The sequence below is a fragment of the Papaver somniferum genome, chromosome 3 (genome assembly GCF_003573695.1).
Source record: "Papaver somniferum cultivar HN1 chromosome 3, ASM357369v1, whole genome shotgun sequence".
NCBI lineage: Eukaryota > Viridiplantae > Streptophyta > Magnoliopsida > Ranunculales > Papaveraceae > Papaver > Papaver somniferum.
Genome location: NC_039360.1, coordinates 148599982 through 148623440, shown reverse-complemented (window position 1 = coordinate 148623440; position 23459 = coordinate 148599982). Strand labels below are relative to the sequence as shown.

Genomic DNA, 23459 nt, shown 5'->3' with positions numbered 1-23459 from the left:
ATCTAGAATTTTAGTTTCATTTTGTTGGCTTTTGGTTTGGTTTCAGTTTAGTTTTATGTATTAACCATCAGTACGTATATGACGTACTGATTTTTCTGTGTTTACTATGCTTCTATATGTTTGGTTTCAGTTTTTGCTTGTGTATTAAACATCAGTACGTATATGACGTACTGTTTTTATGAATCTTGATCGTAATTATTCGATTTTTTGGTTAGATTTTGATGGTTTTAGCTTATTTGAACTCTCAATTTGATTTTCTAGTTATTTTCTTTCTTTATTTTCTCAAAATCATACTAATCATACTTGTTAAGAGTACTAAGAAGCTCTGTGTTGTAAGTTTTGTTGATTTGAATTGGATTGTTTAAGGAATTGTCATAATCTTCGTTGTTGTTGCAGTTTTTGAATCGTTTTTTTGGAATTGCTATTATGGATTATAGAGTGAAAATTGATAATAAATGTGCATATCTTGTTGTTCACTTGTTTCAGGTTATGCTAGATACAATAGGCCATGAATTGCAAGTTCTTAATAAAAGTGAAAAATCGATTGCACTGAAGGCTGAATCATCGGTTGTTTTGACTCCGGATCAAGATAAAGAAGCAACTTCAGATGTATTGCCAATCAATTATGATGGATTAGCAAAGGTGTGCTGAAATTTTGGTTAAATCATAGTGTAATTTCAGTTTGGGCTTGGGAATTGTTGTCACATAATTCGAATATGTTTGCGTTCTGTTGATGTATATCGTAAAATTGGAAAACAATGATTAGGAAGAAGGATGACAGTGTAGATGTTCCCTTGAACCTTCCAATTGTTGTCTTTGCGATACCTGTGTGACTATGTTATCCTAAGCTATATGATTTTGTGCAGGCAGTAAAGAAAGGAGACACCATCTTTCTAGGTCAATACCTGTTCACGGGAAGTGAAACTACATCAGTTTGGCTTGAGGTACGGCACTGAACTCTGACATTTGGAGGATTCATCAATTCTTTTTTACAGGCAGTTGATTTTTATTTCATGAATACGCAGTACGTATAAGGCGTACTGATAGAAACTTCTTTTGATTCTGTTTTATTCAGAGTTTTGTCATTTTTTTTGTTTGATCCATGAGTACATATGCACAATACTGAAATATGTGCTAATTTATTTATAATTGATTCTAACAGATATGTACTTTACCTGGAAGCGGTGCAGCAGATATGTACTCGAATTGTAAGCAGCGGATATATACTTGAATTTGTAAGCAGTGCGACAGATATGTACTCAGATTTTTAAGCAGTGCGGCATATATGTACTCAAATTTGTTAGCATATATGTACTCGAATTTGTGAGCAGTGTGCCAGATATGTACTCAAATTTGTAAGCAGTGTAGACACACACGTTTGGTAATAGGGGGTATTATGGTCATTTCTATTTTTTTTATTAATTTTGGACCTCCGGATAAAAAAAAATTCTGGTTGGACCTTACTATAAATAACTATATAGGCTTTGGACCAATCAACAAGTTTTCCATTATAAATAAGCTATTTGTTGGAACAAAAAATATGTTGATCATCAGAGTTCTTTATGCTACACCGTACCGTAGTTACAAACCTTGAGATGGCGCATCCCTCACTTTCCCTCCATCTAGAGGGCGCTTTTTGAAATATTTTGTTATGGCATCTTAAGTAAGAGAGAGTATGACACTTAACTTGCATGTTTTTGGTGAAACATGATTAATATTCTTTGCCATAAGGATGCAATTGTGTTTTGGTAGATTCACGAAAGCAGCGGTGTTGTTCTTCTTTTAAATTTTTTTGTTTTACATATCTAATTTCTTCAGAGGAAAGTTCCATGGTGCAAACCGGATTATTAATGAATATGAGTCTGCGGTACAATGGTACGGTGTGCGTCTGACATCAAGTCAGAAGGTTGTGTGACTGTTGTTTTGGTATTTGAATCACTAACTTAATTACAAGCAGTAATATGTATACCACACAGTGTATACACATATAATTAATATGGATAATTAAATTGTGTCTTGCCAACTGAAATACATGGTTCCACGTTATAACGCGCTACACAACCTGTATTAACAAGTAGTGGAAATTTCTGAGGAACCCATGTTTGGTTCCTCTCTTTTTTAGAAACCCATCAATAAAATAGTATATATTTGTAGCCCAAAATAGAAAATGTACGGTTGAGATTACTAGTCTTAGATTGAATTTAGGTTTTCATATTTTATGTGTGACTAAATTAACCTTTACAAATTATGATTTATTAAAAAAACTAATAGTGTAGCTAATTTCACTTTTAAATATATTTCCACATTAGAGCATCTCCAATAGAGTTTGGGTCTCTAAAAACATTGGTGCCACATAGGATTTTAAATACCCTAACATAAAAAACTCTCTCCAATGGTAGTTGGATATTCAAAAATTAGCATGAGTTGGCAGTTTGAGTTTGGATGAGAATATCTAAATTTAGATACTCCAATCCATACCCACGTCATACATTTTTCTGTTTAAAATTATTTTGGCCCACATTTTAAATTAAGTAACCTATAACTAAATGACACTTGTATTAAAATAAATATACATACATCTACCACTTTTTTTTGATGGAAAATATCATATATTAACGCTAGCAAATGTAATACAACAGATTTACAAAATCATTTTTATCAAACGAATTAGAATCTATGCTAGATTTGTGAATTCGTTGGTTTAGGATTTCTGACATGTGTTGTAACTTTTTAATTCTTGCCTCCTTAGCGATGTAATCCGCTGCATTGTTGTTCTTTCTCTTTATAAATTTCACTTTAGCTTGAGGTAACTCGTTCAAAGTTATCCTTATTTCCTGCAAGGTATTTTTTTCCGACCATGGAGATTCTGAAGTAACCCTGTTTAAGTTGTCTGCCAAAGCTTTGCAGTCAGTTGCAATGACCACACTTGATAAGATATATTCTTTAACCACGTAATTGCCTTCAGTAAGGCTTTTGCTTCTGCATGAAAAGCTGATGTAGCCCACTCCGAACCCACCAAAAGGTGCATGAAGGTCTCTTCATCAACAGAGTACAGGATGAAAGCATATCTCATCGACGAATCTTCTTTCTTGTAAGAAGCATCAATGAAGATAATCCAGTCAGAATTCAGGTTGGACCAAAAATTGTTGATTGATATTTTCTTTTGATTCTCCTCATTGCTTTGTAGGGTATTCGACGGGGAGGAATTTAAGAAATTATTTATTTGTCCTAGTAAACTGACTGGGTCTGGGTGGATGTTCTCAAAAATAACCGAACATCTGTATTTCCAAATGAACCAAAGTGTGGTGGATATTTTTACCTGAAGATGGCTCAGATCAGCTTCCATAATCCACCATTTAACCCAATTAATAGCAGAGCTGGAGAGTATCTAATGATTATATTCTGTAGAGATAGACCAAACCAAACTGCTCTAGCAAAAGGGCACTCGCAGAAAAGATGAACCTCCGTTTCTTGCACTTGATTGTTACATAGATGGCAAATCGGGTCAATTTCCATATTGTGAGCACCTAATCTCGCCGACGTTGGAAGGACTTTTTGCACCAATTTCCAGATGAAAAGCCTGATTCTAGGGATGGCTTGAATTTTCCAGATCTTGCTCCATGGGAAATCTAGGTTATCATTATTGTCGAGATCCTGATTGGCTAGAAAGGTATAAACATTTTTGGCCGAGAAATTTCCTGATTGATGGTGTCTCCATCTAATAATGTCTTGCTCATGGTTCCTAGGATTTAACGCTTGGATTTTTTCCCTATCCTCTGGGTAGAAGAATTGGTTTAGCTTTTCTTGATCCCATCTATTCTGATCTGTAACTAGATCTTGAACTCTTGTTGGTGCCTGTTTCTGACTATTGGGGATTTTTTGGATTATCTCTGTGTTAGGGATCCATCTGTCTTCCCATATTTTCACCGAAACTCTGTTTTTGACTTGCCAAATAAAATTACCTTTTATTAACTCTAGCCCTTTTTGAATGCTGGTCCAAATCCACGAGAGATTCGAAGTTCTGGATTTTTCGAGGGGGTGGGAATCTAGGAAATATTTTACTTTTAACAATCTAACCCATAATTGATCTTGTTCCGTGACCAGTCTGCTTGCAAGTTTAGTAAGAAGAGCTAAGTTAAATTGATGGGGATTTTTAATTCCTAAACCACCTTGGGAAATGGGTTTGCATATATTTTTCCAAGCCCTTATAAATCCTCCTTGTCTTTTTTGCCCATCTTTTTTCCACCAGAAGTTTCTTTGAATACGGTCAAGCTGATCAAGAGTTGTTTTTGGCAGCGCGAGGACTTGCATTTGATATGTTGGGTATGATTGAAGGATAGATTTTATCAAAACAGTCCTCCCTGCTTGAGATAAAAGTTTCAATTTCCAACCTTGTAAGGTAGAGTAGTAACGTTGTAGCAGCGGTTCAAAATTGACTTTTCGGTTTTTGTCGAAGAATAGCGGTGTACCCAGGTACTATCATTTTTGGTCATCAACGGGACTTTTAAAATTCTTGCAATTATTTTTCCATGTCTTGGGTGTATTTTTGGGCTGAAATATACACTGGATTTTTGTAGGTTCACCATTTGACCCGTGATGTTCCCAAATAAAAGTAATATTTCCAATAGGCTTTTCGCTTCCCCCAGGTCTGCTTTTGTGAATAAAAAGCAGCCGTCCGCAAAAAAGAGGTGAGAGATATTTGGAGCATCTTTATTTATTTGGAACCCAGATATTCTCTCATCTTCTATTACCTTTTCGAGGAATCGAGACAGAATTTCCATGCAAACTAGGAAGAGATAAGATGATAAAGGATCACCCTGTCTTAAACCCCTAGAGGTATTAAAAGATGGCCCCGGGGATCCATTTAGAAGGATTGAAAAAGAGGTTGTTTAAATGCATTGTAGAACGAGCTTTGTCCAGAATTCCGAAAAGCCAAGAGCTAATAGAACTTTCTCTATAAAGTTCCATTCGACCCTATCAAAAGCTTTTGATAGATCTAGTTTTAAAGCTAGGAAACCCTTTTTTTTCTTGGAGGTTTTCATCCAATGGATAAATTCATGAGCAATGATGATGTTGTCTGTGATTTGCCGACCAGGGAGGAAAGCCGATTGATTAGGGGAGATTATTTTACCGAGAAGGGGTTTTAGTCTATTAGCTAATATCTTTGAGATGATTTTATAAATGGTATTACTCAGGCTAATAGGTCTGAAATCCTTCGGGGTTTGTGGTGTGGATATTTTTGGGATGAGGGTTATGAAAGAATGATTGAGATCTTTGTCGAGAGTGGCCGAACGAAAGAACTCTTGGACAGTGTCGATGATATCATTTACCAAAATGTCCCAGTTAGCTTTAAAGAAACCTGGCTGGAAGCCATCCGGACCTGGGACTCCCCATTGATTTATATTGGAAAGGGTGAGCCAAATTTCTTCTTTAGTGGGAATTACAGACAAGGAGGCATTTTATTCGATACTGATGCAAGGATTTATGATGGTAGATAAATCAAAATCGAAGTTGTTGTTTTGGGATGAGCCTATTTGTTGGAAGTGTTTAACCAACAGAGAGTTGATTTGATCTCTATCTGAGATCCATAGCCCATAGGATTCTCTAAGAGAATTTATCGCATTGATTCTTTTTCTATTTAAGGCGGATGCATGTAAATATTTTGTGTTCTGATCATATTCTTTGAAGAACTTATCCCTGGAGAGTTGATGGTAATAATCATTTTTGATTTTGTACTATTTTCCTAACTCCGCTTGAAGATTTTTTAGTGTGTCTATTTTTTTAGAGATATTTCCAGATCTATGAATACTATCAATTCTATTTTTTATGGATTTGATATTTTTGTGTATGTTCCCAAAAAAAAATTGTGCTCCAATGGGCTAAGTCGGAGGAAAGTAACTTTAGAAGCTCGGTGAAGGATGTCTCATTGGAATTGGCGGAGTGTAATTTTCAAGATGCATCTACTACCGTAGGTAGCGTGGGATGAGTTAACCAGGATCGAAAACATCTAAAAGGTTTTTGGATCCTATATTTTTCTGGGTTGAATCCAATAAAATAGGCGTATGATCAGAACCTACCCTTGGGAGGTGAGTTACCTTGGTATCCGGAAAGTTCTGGGACCACAAGAATGAAGTTAGCGCTCCATCGATTCGTTTGCAGATGTTTGCCTCCCTCTTTCGATTGTTTGACCAAGTGAAAGGCGATCCTTCGTACCCCACATCTTGTAGGCCCAATGTGTCGGTAGTGTCGATGATGAAGGATTTACTGCTGGATCCAGCTTTATTCCCACCATGTTTCTCATCTGGGTCCAAGATTACATTTAGGTCGCCTAGTAGAACCCAGTGCTTGTTTATTTGTTGTGCGATTTCCAAGATATATGTCCATTATTCGATTTTGTCATCTGCTTCGACTGCTCCGTATACACATGTGATTATTACATCTGTGTTTCCTATTTTAGAATCAAAATGACAAACATTGAATTTTGACGATATTAATTTCATTTTAATATTGTTGTGCCAGGCTATAACTAAACCCTTAGCTATTCACACGGAAGGAACAATGAACCAGTCACCAAAAGAGGAATTTTTAAAAAAGGAGTCCATGCGAGCCAAAGAGGCCTTTGTCTCAGCCAAGAAAACTATACCAGGCTTATAGTACTGACATAAATAATGAAAATGATCCTTAGTAATGGGGTTCCAAAACCATGGACGTTCCAGGATAACAACTTCATTGAGAATGAAAATAAGACGGCAGATCTACTGGCTGAAGAGAAAATGAGGGAAAACACAAGAGAAGCTTAACTAGAGAAAAACTTAAAAGCAGTCAAAACAGAAGCCTAAAATTCAGCCAAACCAGAGGGACATCAAAATATAATACAACTTTGAGGTTGATTAGCAAAATGTAATATAGAACAGAAACTACTGAGATTAAAAGGATCCGAAAGAAGATACTAGAAACCATAAATTAAAATAGGAATAAGGGGAGAATTAAAATCAAAATGACAGAGCTTACCAACCTTGTAACCACCAAAGAACAAGCCATTGAATCATTGAGTGTAGTATTTGTTAAGAAGAAAGGCGAGAGATATCAATTGGTGCTGGCCAAAGAATGTATCTACTGTTACTAAAAGCTCGTAAATAAACCAAACATAAAGCTAATCAGGGAGAGCCAACGACAATGTTCAGACCAAGATGGTTAGATTTTCCATATTGAGGCACCAAAAAATAACATAAGGAGAAGCCGACACCAAAATAAAAATGAAGTTTCTAAGTTGTTCCGAGACAAGGCTAAACCAGAGGGAATTAATGGGTTTCTTTTTTTATTTTTATTTTTTTGAGGTAAAGGAGATTGCTAGGAGCTGTTGGCGAAAGAAAAAATAGCGGCACTGCAAGAAAGCTACTCCACCAAAACAAATGACAACACCAGACAAAAACTGTCTGACAAATAACTCCAAAATAGCTACTAAGCGGAGGTAAGAACAAAGGGAAGTCGACACAAGTACAACGAATCACTGGGTGATAACTATTCCACCAAAAGAAATACAACACCAGACAAGAAATGTCTTGACATAAAATCCCAAAGTAGTTACTAAGCAACAGAAAAAGTACAAGAAGTCGAATCAATTACCACAAGCCACTGGGAGTTAACTATTCTACAAAAAAACCAGACCTTAATCGATCTGACAGAACCTCAAAATAGCAACCCACAGTGTTGAAACTTAAACAAATTGATAGAGAGAAAACTCAGTTTCCAGCAACTCCAAAACAGATCATTGAACCAAAGAAACAAACACTTTAAGGACCCTGTTGAAGGATTAAAAGGTAGAAAGCGAAAAGGCAAGACAAGGACATTTCACGATGAATGATAATGAAAGATAAAATTCTACTGGAAAAAAACAAAAGATGGAGCGGGAAGAAGTGAAGCCTATACGACGGATTGCAGCCAAACAGAAAAAAATTCAATTGAAAAATGTTCAATTAAATCCTTGTCGGGAAAAGCTAATCAGAAAAATGTTCAATTGAATCCCCTAAAATAATAAGAATTGATGCTTAACGAGAAAATCAAACCTGGGTGAAAGAGAGGACTCCCTGATTGAAACCAATTAGACATAGAAAAACCCCTAAACGTTTGTGAAGACAAGCTTTGAAATTGATGTCTAATTCATGGATTGTTGAAACAGCAGCAAAGACGGCCAGCAAGAATTCGAAGATGATATATCACCATAATAGTACAAATACTATGATTGATTCAATGGTTGCTATTAGGGCTACATGGCTGGTAAGCCAAAAGAATTAGCCGAACATGATGGGATGAGTTTTACTTAAATCCGATTTAGAAAGGTTATGAAAACTCAAAGAAGATATAAGAAATTGGATATAGAATCAAAACAAAAGATTGTAGATGCGAAAACTTATCAAATCAGGACATGCAAGGATCAACAGATCCAATTTTTTTGAGAATCGGTTGAGGTTGATTTGACCCGGTTCATCGCCCGATCCGTAGAGCTGTATTTTGTGTTTCTTCTCTTCACCATCACTGGAGATGCTCATCAAAATAGGATTCTACTCGTACATAATGTTTATTAAAAACCTAATTTTTAGGTTTCCAAATAGGATATATACGGAGACACCGTTGGAGATGCTCTTAGTAACCGGTCATCAATGCGGTTCTTGTGGGCGCTTTTTTGGGCATCCGTTTCTCCTCCATTTTCTCATTCTTTTATAAATATAATTTCTTTAATAATCGGTCATTATTGATCGTGCAATCTTGCCTTGTTTCAGTCATGGATTAGTGGGCAGTAAACCGATGATTAAGCTGATGATTGCAACAATCACGGCGTTTAATTTGCACCTTGGTTATTCGTCTTTATGGAGTGCGTCTTTATGAAGATGACTTGTCACTTCTATATTTCAAATAAATGGTGATATCTTTGACCGTCTAATTGGAGATCAAGGCGTTCTCTGTTAATCGCTTCTCCACTATACAACTTTTTCACATGTCTTTTTTTTCTTTCTTTGTTCGATATCTATAATTTCTTGTTGGCAATTTTTTTTATTGTTTTGTTTTTAGGGTTACCTTGAATGTAATTGGTGATAATTATGATTTTCATGAATCGTAGAGGGTGATAAGTAGAGGTTTTCATTGAATTTTTTATCAATTCGTGAAAAGTAGAACATCAGCAATCTCATGGGTGAAAGCTTGAGTTTTCGTCACTGTAACTTTCATTAATTTTGATGATAATTTGAGTTATTTTTTTTACCAATTTGTGAAATCTGTAATTCTCACCGGTAATTCATATCGTAATAATTGGATTTAATTTATGGGTGATAATCAAAGTTATTTTAGCGGTGATAATTGAAGTTTTTTTTTTTTTTTTACATATAGGGGTGATAAGTGGAGTTTTTTTACGGGAATGATTTAGAAGAGATTTTTTTTAGGGATTAACTTATAAAGATATATTTTCGGGATTTTTTTTATCTAACTGATTTTGAAAAAGTACTCAACGTTTTTTTGTTAAAAGAATAATTTGAATTAGTTTCCTAATCCGATCCAGTAAACAGCCGTTAATTGAGGGATTGTTTTTAAGATATTTAGACTTTTTAAAGCATTAAAAAATATCCTAGTTTAAATAAAGGTTATATATATAATCTACTAATAGTATTAACTAATTCTGGGCTTTAAATATCCACCATCTTAATGGTGGGTTTTTGATATACAAAAACTTTAGAATGGGCTAGAAATAATTTCCCCTTAACAAAAGAATGTTGATTTTGGGCATACCAAAATCTTTCAAGGCATACTCAATAAAGATAAAAAGGGTTGTGAAATAGCAAAATTAGATATCCCCTTAACCCATTTTTTTAAATGGCAAATCTACCCTTTACGTATTAATGTTAGTAATATGGATTAGTGATAAATATTTTGATTAGTGATTAACATATTTTCAGAATTATAAAGGTTGTTTAGATGAAAAAATTTGTGGGAAAAGAAAATCAAACTTTTGGTTAAGAAGGAGAGAAAGGGAAGGAGAAAGTGAGAAAATTTTATTCTTGATTCAATGGAGGATGAGGAGGGTCATAATTCATATAAAAAATCTAGGAAAATACATATCAACTACAACAATGATTCCCAAATGGCTGATTTCTTAGATTATGAGAATGATTTTACACAAACTCAAACTCAAGCTCAAGCTCAAACTCAAACACAAACTCAAGATGATGATTTTTATGAGCCAAATCCAGATGATGAGCACATATATGAGGAACCCAATGCTTCTAATACACAGGTACACTTCTATATTATGCTCAATGTCACTTCTATAGCTACAAATTATCAAAAGTTTGGATTTTTGCTTCATGGTTCGGCGACCAGGTTTAGGTTCGGCTGACATCTATGAGCCGAATCAACCAAATGATGAACGGTTCGGCTCACTGAATCTGTTTACAGCATGCGCCGAACCTATAATTTTCAATTCTCACCCTTTTGCTACACACTAGTTCAGCTTATATGAAAGTTTCATAGTAAGCCGAACAACATCCTGCATAGCCCGGAATAAGAAAATTAATGGTTCAGCTTATATTGATAATGGCGTATAAGCCGAAACCTCTAAATGTTTAAGGTTCGGCACATAATTTCATTATCGTATGAGTCGAACATAAATTTGTTAATTTTTGGGTTAAAATATTGAGTGTGGTTCGGCACATATTTAGAATATCGTATAAGCCGAAACCTGTAAATGTTCATGATTCGGCACATAATATGATTGTCGAATGAGCCGAACCTTGCTATTATAATTCTTTTATAGTATTTAACCTTGTGATATTCTTTGTAGATCGTGGTTGGACCCATGGAAAATCAACCTGATCCAGTAGACATGATTCACGAGGATACCAAGGATCACTTCCAAAATGATTTGGTATGTAAGAACTTTTTGAGCACCTTAATGTTGTCCAAATATTCCAAAGTTTTTCTTACAAATTATTTGTTTTGGAATGAACGTAGACATGGAAAACTAAACCCGAAGTTCTTGATTGGCTTGAGGAACATGCGATGAAGGTAAATTGTGTACTAGTTAAAGGACAACAAAGCCGATGGGATCGGTTTGAAATGATTTGTGAGCGTAGTAGAACCGGGGCTAGCAAGGTTAAAAAGGGTACCGTATATGTTGGGAGGACCGGGAGAAAGAATAGGACGAAGACGAAGAATGCGCCCAATTGGCTCTATGCTTCCCACAAGTTATTATATTGGATTGCACGTACAAGAATAATAAATATGAGATGTCGTTGATGAACATTGTGGGGCATACTTCGACAAAGGCACCGTTCACCGTGGCTTTTTGTTTCATGAAAAACGAGAAGAAAGAGAGTTATGTTTGGGGGTTAGAACAATTGAAGTTAATCTTCCGGGAGGGTGCTCTTCCTAAAATGTTCGTTTTCGATCAAGATTCATCGTTGATGTATGCTATTAAGAAGGTATTTCCGGATACATTCAATTTTTTTTGTACGTTTCACATATGGTGCAATGTGAGGAAAAAATGCCGACCGATAATTCAACCACTTAAGTTGAAAGAATTAGAGAATATTGCTAAGCTACCGTTGAAGACACGAGTAAAGAAAAAGAAGGAATTCTTGAAAGCATATGAACATAATGAGATGTTCTGGGCTTCTTTCCAAGGCGAATGGGAAGCTTTGATATGGTCAATCACCGAGGATGTCTATGAAGAAAATTTTAAAATGCTTATTAAGCATTGGAAGACCGCCTACCCCGATGTCATTACTTACTTGGTCAAAGATGTGTTGGAACCTAATAAAGAAAGGTTCGTGAGTTGTTTCACAAGGCACAAACACTTCGACAACCAAGCCACAAGTATGGTAGAGTCGGCTCATTATCGGTTGAAGAAGAACCTTTTTGGTTGTATTGACACTTTTGTCACGGTTTTTGATGCAATTGATGAATATTTCAAAAGTGATGTCGTGAGAATTAAAGCCGTGTTCGAGCATGAACTTATGTTTAGACACAAGAATTATGGTACTAATTGGCTACGGGAGTTAACTTATAGAGTCTCCCATCTATGCATTGACTTGTTGATGAAAGAAGTGGATTTGATTAAGACATTAGGCGCCACCTTGGAGGAAGAGTGTGTTTGTACAATGAAAACATCTATGGGACTTCCATGCCGCCACGACCTACTTCGGTACAAGGATGGTATCATACCATTTGAGGATATTGATCATTTTTGGAAACAATTAAGCTTCGATCCTCTCCCAACCGAAGACGACGAGGATGATCTAGAGATATGGAACACGACAAATGGGAAAAAATTGGCGGAGGTGTATAGGAATATGTCCCGACCTCAAAAGAAATAGCTATGGGACAACATGATGACGTTCATGTATCCTTTCACCCAAGAAAATATTTTGGAAACGGAGAAGAGTGACCCGAAAGGTAGGAAGAGTAAGAAAATGAATAATTTTCAAACTAGACAAGCCAACAAGGAACTATTGGCTAATAAAAGGGATCCATCCGGCGTTGACTACCATGATGCAAGGTTTGAAAAGGAAAAGAAAGAAATTGAGAAGTTGATGAAGGAGGAAGAAGTCAAAGTTCCAAAAAAACGAGGTCGTCTGAGTATTCAAAAAGCGGAAACAAGTAACAAAGAGGTGAATGACAATGATTTCCCATCACAAGCAAAGGATAGTAAAGAGGATGTCAAGGGGAAGGTTAAGATGTATCCTTCACAAACTAAGATAAAGGAGAAAAGGACCGTACATGAAATTGGTAGGATGAGAGGACCCAAAAGAGATAAGTCCGGTAAGTATATTAGGCCTATCAATTTTATTTATGATAACTACTTGGGAGATCTATCGCCAATAATTCATGAGCATATTATAGCAATGGGCGACGTGCAAGGTGATGGAAATTGTGGTTATTACGTCATGGCGGAACAACTTGGTCCTTTTATGGAAGGGAATAATCCGGTGTCCCCTGAAAATGAAGTGAACTATATTCGGCAACGATTGTTACAAACCCTACATAAAAACAAAGAATTCTATAAGACAATGATGAGAACAGGTCCAAGAAAAGATGCATGGGTGGCAGCGGAGTACGTTGCGTTCGAACATCGTTTGCATGGGGATTTTATCATTACCGAAGAACATTGGATGGCAATGCCCATTTGTGGGTTTTTAATAGCGGAGACATTCAATTGCGTCGTACATTGTTTCGCATGGACGGGTAGTAGATTTACTTACGCGTCTCCAACAAAACCTTGCAATGATGGTGTAAAGGATAGAAGACTTGTTCTTGGATTTGTTCAAAATTGTCATTTTATCGGCCTCAAACTTAGACCCGGTTGCCCATTACCACCCTTGATGAGTGCAGCCTTTTGGCCTAGATTTGAAAATAATTTTGCGATGGATTGGTGTGCAAATTATGCGACGGAAATGGATCTTTGGAAATCTTTGCATGTGCAGCCTCCAAGTGGACAAGTAATTACGTTCTCAAGTGATGAGGATGAAGATGATAAGCAAGAGGTCAGTGAAGATGATGAGAATGAGGTCAGTGAAGAGGATGAGAAAGAGGTCAGTGAAGATGATGAGAAAGAGGTCAGTGAAGAGGATGAGATTCATTTAGGATCTCCATAAAAAATGTTTCATGGATTTATCCGTTTATTTTGTGTCTTTTGATTTTCGTGTATGATGAGGATGATATTTTAACTAGAATTGCAGTTACATGTACACATCAAAACGAAATACTTGAATGATTTACTTTTTAGTTATGGAACGTGTCGTTTTCTGCAAACTGGAACCATGAACACAGGAGAAGGTTCAGTTTATCACATAACGAGTATTATAAGCCGAACCTGACAAAAAAAAAACCAGAGTTTTTTTTCAGGTTCGGCTTATAATAATATTTCACTGCAAGCCGAACCTGACAACAAAAAATTACCAGAGTTTTTTTGTCAGGTTCGGCTAATAATATTATTTCACTGCAAGCCGAACCTAAAAACTTTAAAAAACCAGAATTACTTTGCTAGGTTCGGCTTGTAGTATATTTTTAAAGAAAGCCGAACCTTTCATGATTCATGAACACAAGAATTGTTATATCATTCCAAATAGACTTTTCAAATTCATAGAAATTGTGGATTACATCCCTGCTACATAGTAGGCTTGCAATTAATTTCTAATATCCTAAACGGGTAATGAGAAACCTTCTAAGAATGTGGTAGTGATATTTGTATTTGAAATTCTTTCCCTTCCATCGTCGCCATTCCTCTAGAGCTCAAACTTCAATCTCAGAGTTTGTTTCACCTTTGAGTCGATATCGACTCACAATCCGAACTAAAGCTATGAAGTCTGTGACTTTTTTCTTAATACTGTCAATTCGGCAAAACAAGGACGCACTATCCCGGTTGTGAGGATTACCTGTTTCCGTGCTGAAGGCTTCATGAATTCTAACCAAGTAGTACATACTCATCAGACCATTTACTCGTCGTTCTTCACCCTTCTTTGGATAGTATGCTACATAATTAGTGCAAAGAGATAAATCTTCTTCTAGAGTAAACTTAGGAGTTGGGGGTGCCATTTTTTGAGCATATGTGGTTAAGAATATGAAAAAACATGTAGGTATATATAGAATATAGTTTTACAACGGCTATATCTTTCAAAAAAAGAGTCGTTCCTAGATTTTCATGAAAAAAGTAAAAGTTCGGCTTATAGAAATTTTAGAACATAAGCCGAACCTATATAAGTAACGGCTATTTTTAAAAAAAAATTGAAAATTTTTACAGGTTCGGCTCACCATATTGGTGAGATTTAAGCCGAACCATATACTGGATTACACCAATAATGATTTTTAAGGCTCAGCTTATAACTCAAATTATAGAGAAAGCCGAACCTGAAGAACAACTGATTCGGCGCGTAACTAACATTACATGATAAGCCGAACTTTATAAATCGCAGGTAGTAAGTAGCTAATTAACTGTTAAGCTATTCATTAAAACATGAAATTGAAGGTGTCCATAACCCAATCCCAGCACCATTAAAAACAAAGTTCAGCACCTAAAACCAAAGGTGTTTGCAACACCATAAAAGTGTATTTAAAACTTAAGAAAAACATTAAAAGGAACTTGGAAACATAAAAGGGAATTTAACCACGACCCCTCTTGTCTTCTTCCTTGGGACTTCTTCATGTTCTTCTTGATTATCATCAACTTCTTCTTGTCTTCCAACTCTTCCTTGTTCATCTTCTTCTTCTAAAATGTCTCCTCTACCTCCCGCTCCCAATCTTTTCTTACCTCCTCGAGGATCGGGAGTTTTAGAAGTAGAAGGTGTTACCTCCATCTTCTTCCTCTTATTAGCTGCATTAGGCCTGACACAAGTATGGAAGTTAGAAGTAAGATTTGAACAACAAAGGGATACAAACTATATGAAATATGGATTTGAAAAGCCAAAAACTTGTCAACAAATAAGAAGGCTCGACTTACCCGAAATAACACATATGAGCCGAATCATGTCTTGAAATTTTTATTAGCTTACACAGAGAGTGGATCGGCTCATACCACAAAAAAATTATAAGCCGATCCTATATATTCGGCTCACAACCGATACTGTCGAATAAGCCGAACCTATGATTATGAACTCAAACATGTATTCGGCGCAACATGATATCATATAAATATGTTGATCCTATACACTTGTAAAATCTATGGAATTTTAAAAATGATATTCGGCGCAACCCTAATACTATCGAATAAGCCGAATCTAGACTTATGAATTGAAACATTTATTCGGCGCAAAATTGTGTCATACAAATAAGCCGATCCTACAGATGAAGAATTCATGAATTTCAAACAACACTAATTGGCGAAAAACTAATACAACCATACAAGCCGATCCTAAGCACATGCAAAAATTCTGAAATTCAAACAACATTTATTCGGCACAAGACTAATACTACCATACAAGCCGATCCTATGCACATGCAAAATTTCTGAAATTCACAAAGCATATTCGGCACAGAACTAACACCATCGAATAAGCCGATCCTAAATATAAGTTTATGTGTCATTAAGTTCGGCTCAAAACGTATTTTAGATTTACCCCGAGCCGTTCATATGCACTTTCAGGGTTCAGTTTCAAGAACAGCTCGGCGCATATCTAAGATTTTTTTTGCGCCGAACTATATACTGTCACCGCCGCAGAAACATGATTTTGACAAATTAAATCGACCAAACCAATCAAAAACATCAAATACGAGATGGGTTTGTAGAACTAACCTTCTTATTCTCATTTCCGGAGTTGGTTCTTCTTCAATCTCTTCTTCCGGTTGATTTTGTGGTTGATTTTCAGTTTGTTCTTCACTCTCTAAATCTTCTTCTTCGTCAATAGGTCAATAGGTTGTTCAATCGATCGATTTGAACGAGATACTGGCTTACGACGACCCATTATATAGACGAGTTTAATCGTCGACTAAATTTTCACGAATCGACGATTAAATTTCCGCGATGATACGATGAAAAAAAAAAGGAAGAAGAAGAAGGGTTCGACTTGCTGTGGAGGAGGAAGAAGAAGGGGTTATGAAATTGATTTTAGGTTTATTGATTATAGGTTTTTGTATTAGGGTTAGGGATAGATTAGTAATTTAAAGGATTTAAGGGCATATAGGTAATTGAACTACCCCATAGGGTACCCCTTATAAGGTCACCTAAATTAGGACTAGTACTTTGTATGCCTAGGAAGATTTAGGTATGCCCAAAATCAGGGTTCTAACAAATACTATACAATAGTTTTTTTTTTATAGATCGAATAGATGATGAGGGTAATATTGTATGGGTTTGTGATAATAGGGTCACAAGTATAGTTTATGTGGTATTTTGCTTCTGTACACTATCGGCATGTGCTAACCCTAAGTAGCATATATTGATTGATAGGCCAGGTAGTACTTTTGGCTTTCCTTTTCTTTAACATAGAAGAGAATTTGGGTAAGACCTAGGATGATTTCCTCCCTATGAGAATTTGGGACAAGAGGATTTACGGCTTTATATTAGACATGTGGATTAAAAAAGTTCAATCTCTTAGTTTTACCTCATTTGGAATTCGTTTCATTTTTCCCGCAAGTGTAATCATGTACTAAATAGTCTGCTTGAAAATATAAATGAAAATTCTTTGTTTAGAAGAAGGGCTATTTTGTCTTTCCGTTTCCCTCTAAATTTCTTCAATGAGTTTTTTTTTTTTTTTTTTTTTTTTTTTTTTGCTCGATTCTTCAATGAGCTATTTTGAAGAAGGGCTATTTTGTTTTTCCTTTTCCCTCTAAATTTCTTCAATGAACGAGAATTTTCGTTCCCAAAATTATTCAAGAGTGTGGTTTTGAGATGTAAAATTAACATTTCGTATTAAATCTTTTTTTTTTCTTTGTAGGCTTGGCTCTGTTGAAACTTGAAGATGTATACTAATACTAATAGATAGCCCCGCATGTTATTGTGGGTTAATGTACTTTATCAATGTAGTGTAGTGTTTTTCCAAGTGTGGTGTAGTTAATTGACGTCTCTCAATTTTTAACATGGAAATACCTACTGACAGAGTCAGCGGAAGAGTAACTTTGTTTTTGTTTATCTAATGCTTTAACTTGAATAGCCGAATTTCTATTTACTTTTTTTTTTTTGCAATCCCTTTTTAGATAAACAGGTATACAAAGGCTCATCTGCGTATACATTTACCGGTCACGGGGTTTCCACTAATGTTGTATTAATGGGCGGACGAGGACCAATCTATAGAACAAGCTTAATGTCCACATGTATGAGTGTTTGGTGTCTATAATGAGTGGATTATTATTGAATAAATAAAAGTCTACATATATGAGCGAGTGGTGTCGATAATGCTCCCAATGCTAAAAACGTATCAGGAACCGTCCATTTCCTTATTTTTTATCAAATGCTAGCTTGACCGGTTTTTTATCCAGACCGAAATCCAGCCTCTAATAGATGGTTGGGCTCACTTTACCCCATTAATGATCTCAATACTGAGAATGCGCCAGGAACGTGTATTTTCTGGTTTTTTTATCAAATGCCAGCTTGATCGATTTTTTGTCTTGACCAAAATCCCGCCTCTAATAAATGGTTGGGCCTGCTTTATCCTATTAATGATCTCAATGCTGAGAATGCACCAGGACCCGTGCATTTCCCTATCTAGCGGTAGGTGTAGCAGCTACCTGGTACAAATAGTTTCTTTTCCTTATAGCCTTGAGTTAAGCGTAAAAGATTTGAAAATTTTGCATATTCTACTATAAAAAAAGATCTCGGCTCGCGAATCCCATAAAAATCGAGGAGTCCACTCTAAGAAACCCATTGACAGGTAGCTCTAAACTCTATGAATCTAGAGTTAGATATTAAACTCGATCACTAGCCAACTTAAATGTGGGGCCAGACAAATATATGATCCTAGAATTTTTAATCCTAATTTGATCCGACTAACTAAATACTGGGTCACATGTTCCAGATAATTTGTAGGCTTAACCTTTATATTTCAACGTAATCACGACTATCTTTTTAATGTGTGGTCTATATTTAGTCGCAGATTGTTCTAATCTATGATGACGGCCGTAAGCTCTGGCTAATTAGACCTTACCAATAAAATACTGGGATTTTAACCTATACGTTCAAATCCTATGATTTTAACCTAATTACTGTTAGTTTTAATATGAGGTTAACTTTTCATCCTAAATTTTTTAAATCACGGCGGGATTATAGGCGCTGACTAATTTGATCCGAGCAATATAACACAGGGACTGCAGGCCCCAACTAATATGTAGACTCAACTCTCGGACCTACGTAAGGAGTATGAACTACCAGCTTATAATGGAAATGTATAACCATACAATGCTATCTTGGAACTGTATAAATGTATGACTATACGATGAACAATGGAAACCTAACATAGAGCGCAGTATAACAGTATAACTATACGATGAACAATGGAAACCTAACATAGAGCGCAGTATAACTATACGAAGAACAATGGAAACCTAACATAGAGCACAATGTAACTGTATAACTATACAATGAACAATGGAAGCCTAACATAGAGCGCAGTGTCGAGGGACATGCGTACCTTTTATTGTGGTTGGATGCATAAGCTATCATTATATATTGCATTAGATAGATAAGTACCCCACGTCAATGTTATTAGGCCTAAACCTCATACTTTTTGGTCTACAAGTCTCAAGCTTCATACCCATTCAACTCTGCAACACTTATAGAAGGTTAAAAATATCTATGTGCGCTTTCATTTATTTTATGTTAGTAATAGTCACCGAGGAGAAACAAACAAAAAGCAATACAACGTGCACAAACGTATTCTGAAAGTTAACAACAAGGCAATCATCTTCCAACACTACATTTGGCTGAAGTCAAGGATACACTATATCAGACCAATTTAAGTTGTATGAATTTCCAATATGATTTAGTATGAGACTGTTAGCTTAATTTCAAATTTATCATGTGGGCCTGTAGCACTAAAGTAAGTGTCTCTTGCAGGAGGCATGTCCCATAACATAATACAGCTGGTTACTGAATTAGTATCCGTGAAAAAACATTTAAGGCATTTGATAAAGTCGATTATACATGTATGGATTCGTTACAAATGCAAGGAAGTATAATATTTTCACATGTGCTACTTTTGAGACTATTATTTTTGGACGTTTTGGTTTCAAATGTTAGATGACAAATAGGATGGTTCGCAGCAACTTTGAATTATATAATTTCTATTACATTCATCAATCTATTAGATGGTTTTGGTTTTGGTAATGTTAGAATACCTTCCCTTTTTGAATCTATTAGATACATGTATCTTGAATAATTTTGTAATATTGCCTTTGATTAATTGCTGCAGTGTCAAAAATCACTTTTGTACATGTAACTAATGCATCATCATATTATCTCTATCTATTAGCTCAATCTTTGGTTGATCAGTATGAAAGGGTTCAAATTTCGAGTATTAGTTTTACAAGGGAGTGTTAGAGTTATCACCAAACTACTAGGTATGTGCAAAGAGAGCATCATATTTTACTATAGCATTTGTCACATTGCTTTTGAACCGGAAGTATCTACAAAGTATTTGAATTACTGAATACTCTACCTGAACATGCAGTATCTACAAAGCATTGTAATTGTATTTCTTTCAAGAAAAAAATTAGACAGTTCTGTTTTTACAGAACACTTCTCTATTTGTTTCGTTACTTAATCGTGATTTGTTTTGTCTAATTAGTACATACATGCTAAATGAGTGTAGTTTCTTTGGAAAGCAGAAGTTGTTATTATTCAGATATGCAGTTCTAGCATGCACCTGGACAAGGGAAGATTTTCCGATTGCTTAGTATCACTCCCAAAGACAAAGGGAAGATTAAGAAAGCAGGTCACTGATGCCTTTCAGGGTAAAAAAGAAGGTAACCGGAAATTGCATCTATAAAATTTCTTATACTTTTGGTTCTACAAGTCGAATAACCTTTTCTCCCTTAGACCTCAAGTCTATACATGGTTGCTACAGTAATGTTGTGTTGTTGTACAATACTAAAGCTGAAGTTCTTTTACTGGAAATAACTATTGCCTGTTGAACAACATAGTGAGAATTTACCTCCGACTTATCATTCTTACTATTTCTATTTGAAGGATTTTTTTGTTGCAAATATTAGGGATGCTGAGAGTATTGTACATGCAATATATGCAGGGAGCGGGTGTATTGTTTTATTTGTTCACCATTACATTTTTGTTTTCAGTTCAGACCCACAAAAACAATTGAGAATGAGAAGAATGAGACTTATGCTTTTACGACTGAAATATCGAGATCAAAATTCCTAATTGGAGAATTGCACCGCGAGATAAGAAAAGTTGGACAAATTTAGTTACAAAATTGACATGTTTAAAAACTTTCATTCGATCTAACTGGATCTTAAAATTCGTTTACGATAATAATCTTTGTGTACTTAAGAAGTTGGATTAATGTTAATCCAAGTTTCTGGATATTTGTTAGCTTAGAGCTCTTTAACAGTGGACTTAATATCACTTCAAATCGAAGATAATGCAAAACTGCATGTTCATATGTTTTTAGTTGTTCGTTGTGTGTGCTTCCAAAAGTAATATGGAAACATAGTTGATCACGTTAGTAACCATGCTATTCTGAAATGGGGACCATTAGAAACCAAGTTTAACTCCTCCATGCCAAATCTCATTCCATGATGCACATGATCATCTTTTAATCCATGGGTACACTTACACTCACTCAAAATTATGTCATGCAGGAGATGATCTACTCACGGATTAAGAAAGCGGTTCACTGATACCTCTCACCGAAATTCATATAATTTATCTACGCACATGATTGTGAATTCTTGGATACCCATAAACTTATTCAAAAATGAAGTTTAACTCCTCCGGATTGATAATTTTACCTTATAATGCACACATAATGATGTTATAATTTACTGGTAGAGGTATATGTACATTCGCTTATAAAATATATGATTCACTCTAAAGTAGAGGTATATGTACATTCGCTTATAAAATATATATGGTTCACTCTGAATTGCACGAGGTCTTTCTATAATTCGCGGGTACAAATTCTAAACTTATTGTTGTAAAATATACATGATAAAATAGAGTAGCATTCTAAACTTTCATGCTTCCTTCTTCCATTAGTTGAAATAGATGATGATAGTAATTAAGTGGAGGATGAAATTCAAAATCTTAATGAAATGATTAATAAAGCCGAATTACATTTTTTGTTTGCAAAGAAAATTTTGGTAGAAGGTCCCGATGAGGGAGAAACAGAAAATGGAGACATATATATAGGTGTCATTCTAGATTATGCATAGTCATTTCAACATTTTGTAGTTAGTTGTATTTAGTATCTGGGATGGTGTAGAAAGTCATTGATAAATCATATTAATCCATGAATGTGATTATTCTAATATGCGAGTGTGATTATTCGGTGTATATGTTGACTACGTATATTTATTTTCTTTATTTCTTTTCTATTCATGTTAATTGTCAGTTTGATTTTAGAATTTCTTTTACAACGTTTTGGCCTCATAGGATGACAACTTGGGCTCAACAAATGTAGCTTATAGTAGTCTTGGCTGATAACACCAACGATAATCCTGATAAGTTGCAAAATATTATGGGTTATTGTTCTTTATTTATTCCTTTTGTTTTGTAGCTTTTATAGTACGTGAACTTGATGGATTCTCACATAGTTATGCACCTCATTTGGCGCTCTAAAAGTGATAATGACAGGTTTTTGTTTCTCCTTTTGAACCCTATTTACAAAGTCATCAGTTTTTCCTACTTCAGTCATAATTGCTTGATATCAAGTTTTTTTCTCGATTGTTGATTGAATCCGTCGAAGGTAATTTTTTCAGTGCAGACCTAAAAACTGGTGTCAATGGTAATCACTATTGTTGCATTGTATTCATGGTGCATGAGAAGTCTGTGGGAGTTCAAAAATGTAAACATATGTATGATATGTATAATATCAAATTTCAAATTCACATTGTACAAGAGTATATATTTAGGGTCTTTACAATTTTCTTAGTGTACCAGAAACTTTAAAAACCCAATTAGTTTAGTGAAATTTTATTTCCATATGAGTTCTCAAGAGCGGGTTTTTGTGAATTTTTTCAAACCAACTATATTTATGTCGTCTCTCATGTATAAATAACATAACGATCAACCAGTTGAGTTCCATTTTCAAAATACTAAAGGAGTATGTGCTTTTTGTTACATAAGTAAAGCCTTCTCACTACAAGAAATTTACAATTTACCTTTGGAGATCCAAAAAACATGTTCGAGAAGATGTGAAAAAACATGACAAAAAAATCAACGTCATAAGATTTCTCCTTTAAGAGACTACATATAAATCAGATACTACTTTTAATTTCTGACACAAATTTGTTCATAGGTCTTTCCAAACTAAGCTAATTAAAGCTGATATGGATCGCAAGTGTTCTATTTTTTTTAAATATATTTAATTATTTTGAATTAGATATGTTTCTTCTTACTATTATAGTATCATACGTTCATTCCATTCTATAGGAACAGACAGTACCACACAAGAAATATTGAAAACTTAAATATGTTTTAAGTGAACCCTGAATATGTAACTAATGGTGGAAACTGTTAGTCTTTCGGAATGAACATATCACAACTCCAGAAGAAGTGTGGTCTAATGTTAAAAATAAGAATATGTGAAATAATTGCGGCCCTTTTCGCTTATGCAACACAATATACATATCAGTTGGACCTCTAGGTTCATCAAAGAAAGCCGAAGATTCGAAATATTTTAGAAAGCTTGCAAGAATATGTCAAAGTTAACACTTCACAAATTTTATGTTTGGGTAATAACTAAACACATGTTCGATTTAAAGATGTTCCATTCGCCCCGCCACACCAATCGACAATTCCCACCAGA

The 23459-nt window shown here is 35.2% G+C and overlaps 1 protein-coding gene across 1 annotated transcript; it reads left to right on the top strand.

Annotated features, from left to right (window-relative positions):
* The first annotated feature begins 426 nt into the window (after window positions 1–426).
* LOC113360089 (pyruvate kinase 2, cytosolic-like) lies at window positions 427–1256 on the top strand. The gene is made up of 3 exons (XM_026603636.1): window positions 427–642; window positions 867–944; window positions 1163–1256. Exons 1-3 carry the CDS (start codon window positions 427–429, stop codon window positions 1229–1231), a joined length of 363 nt encoding a protein of 120 aa, XP_026459421.1. The 3' UTR covers window positions 1232–1256.
* The last annotated feature ends 22203 nt before the right edge of the window (window positions 1257–23459 follow it).

Coding starts and splice junctions, on each gene's coding strand:
- LOC113360089 (XM_026603636.1), top strand. CDS start 427: ATGGATTATAGAGTGAAAATTGATAATAAATGTGCATATCTTGTTGTT. Junction 643..866: donor ATTATGATGGATTAGCAAAG/GTGTGCTGAAAT, acceptor GATTTTGTGCAG/GCAGTAAAGAAAGGAGACAC. Junction 945..1,162: donor CTACATCAGTTTGGCTTGAG/GTACGGCACTGA, acceptor TGATTCTAACAG/ATATGTACTTTACCTGGAAG.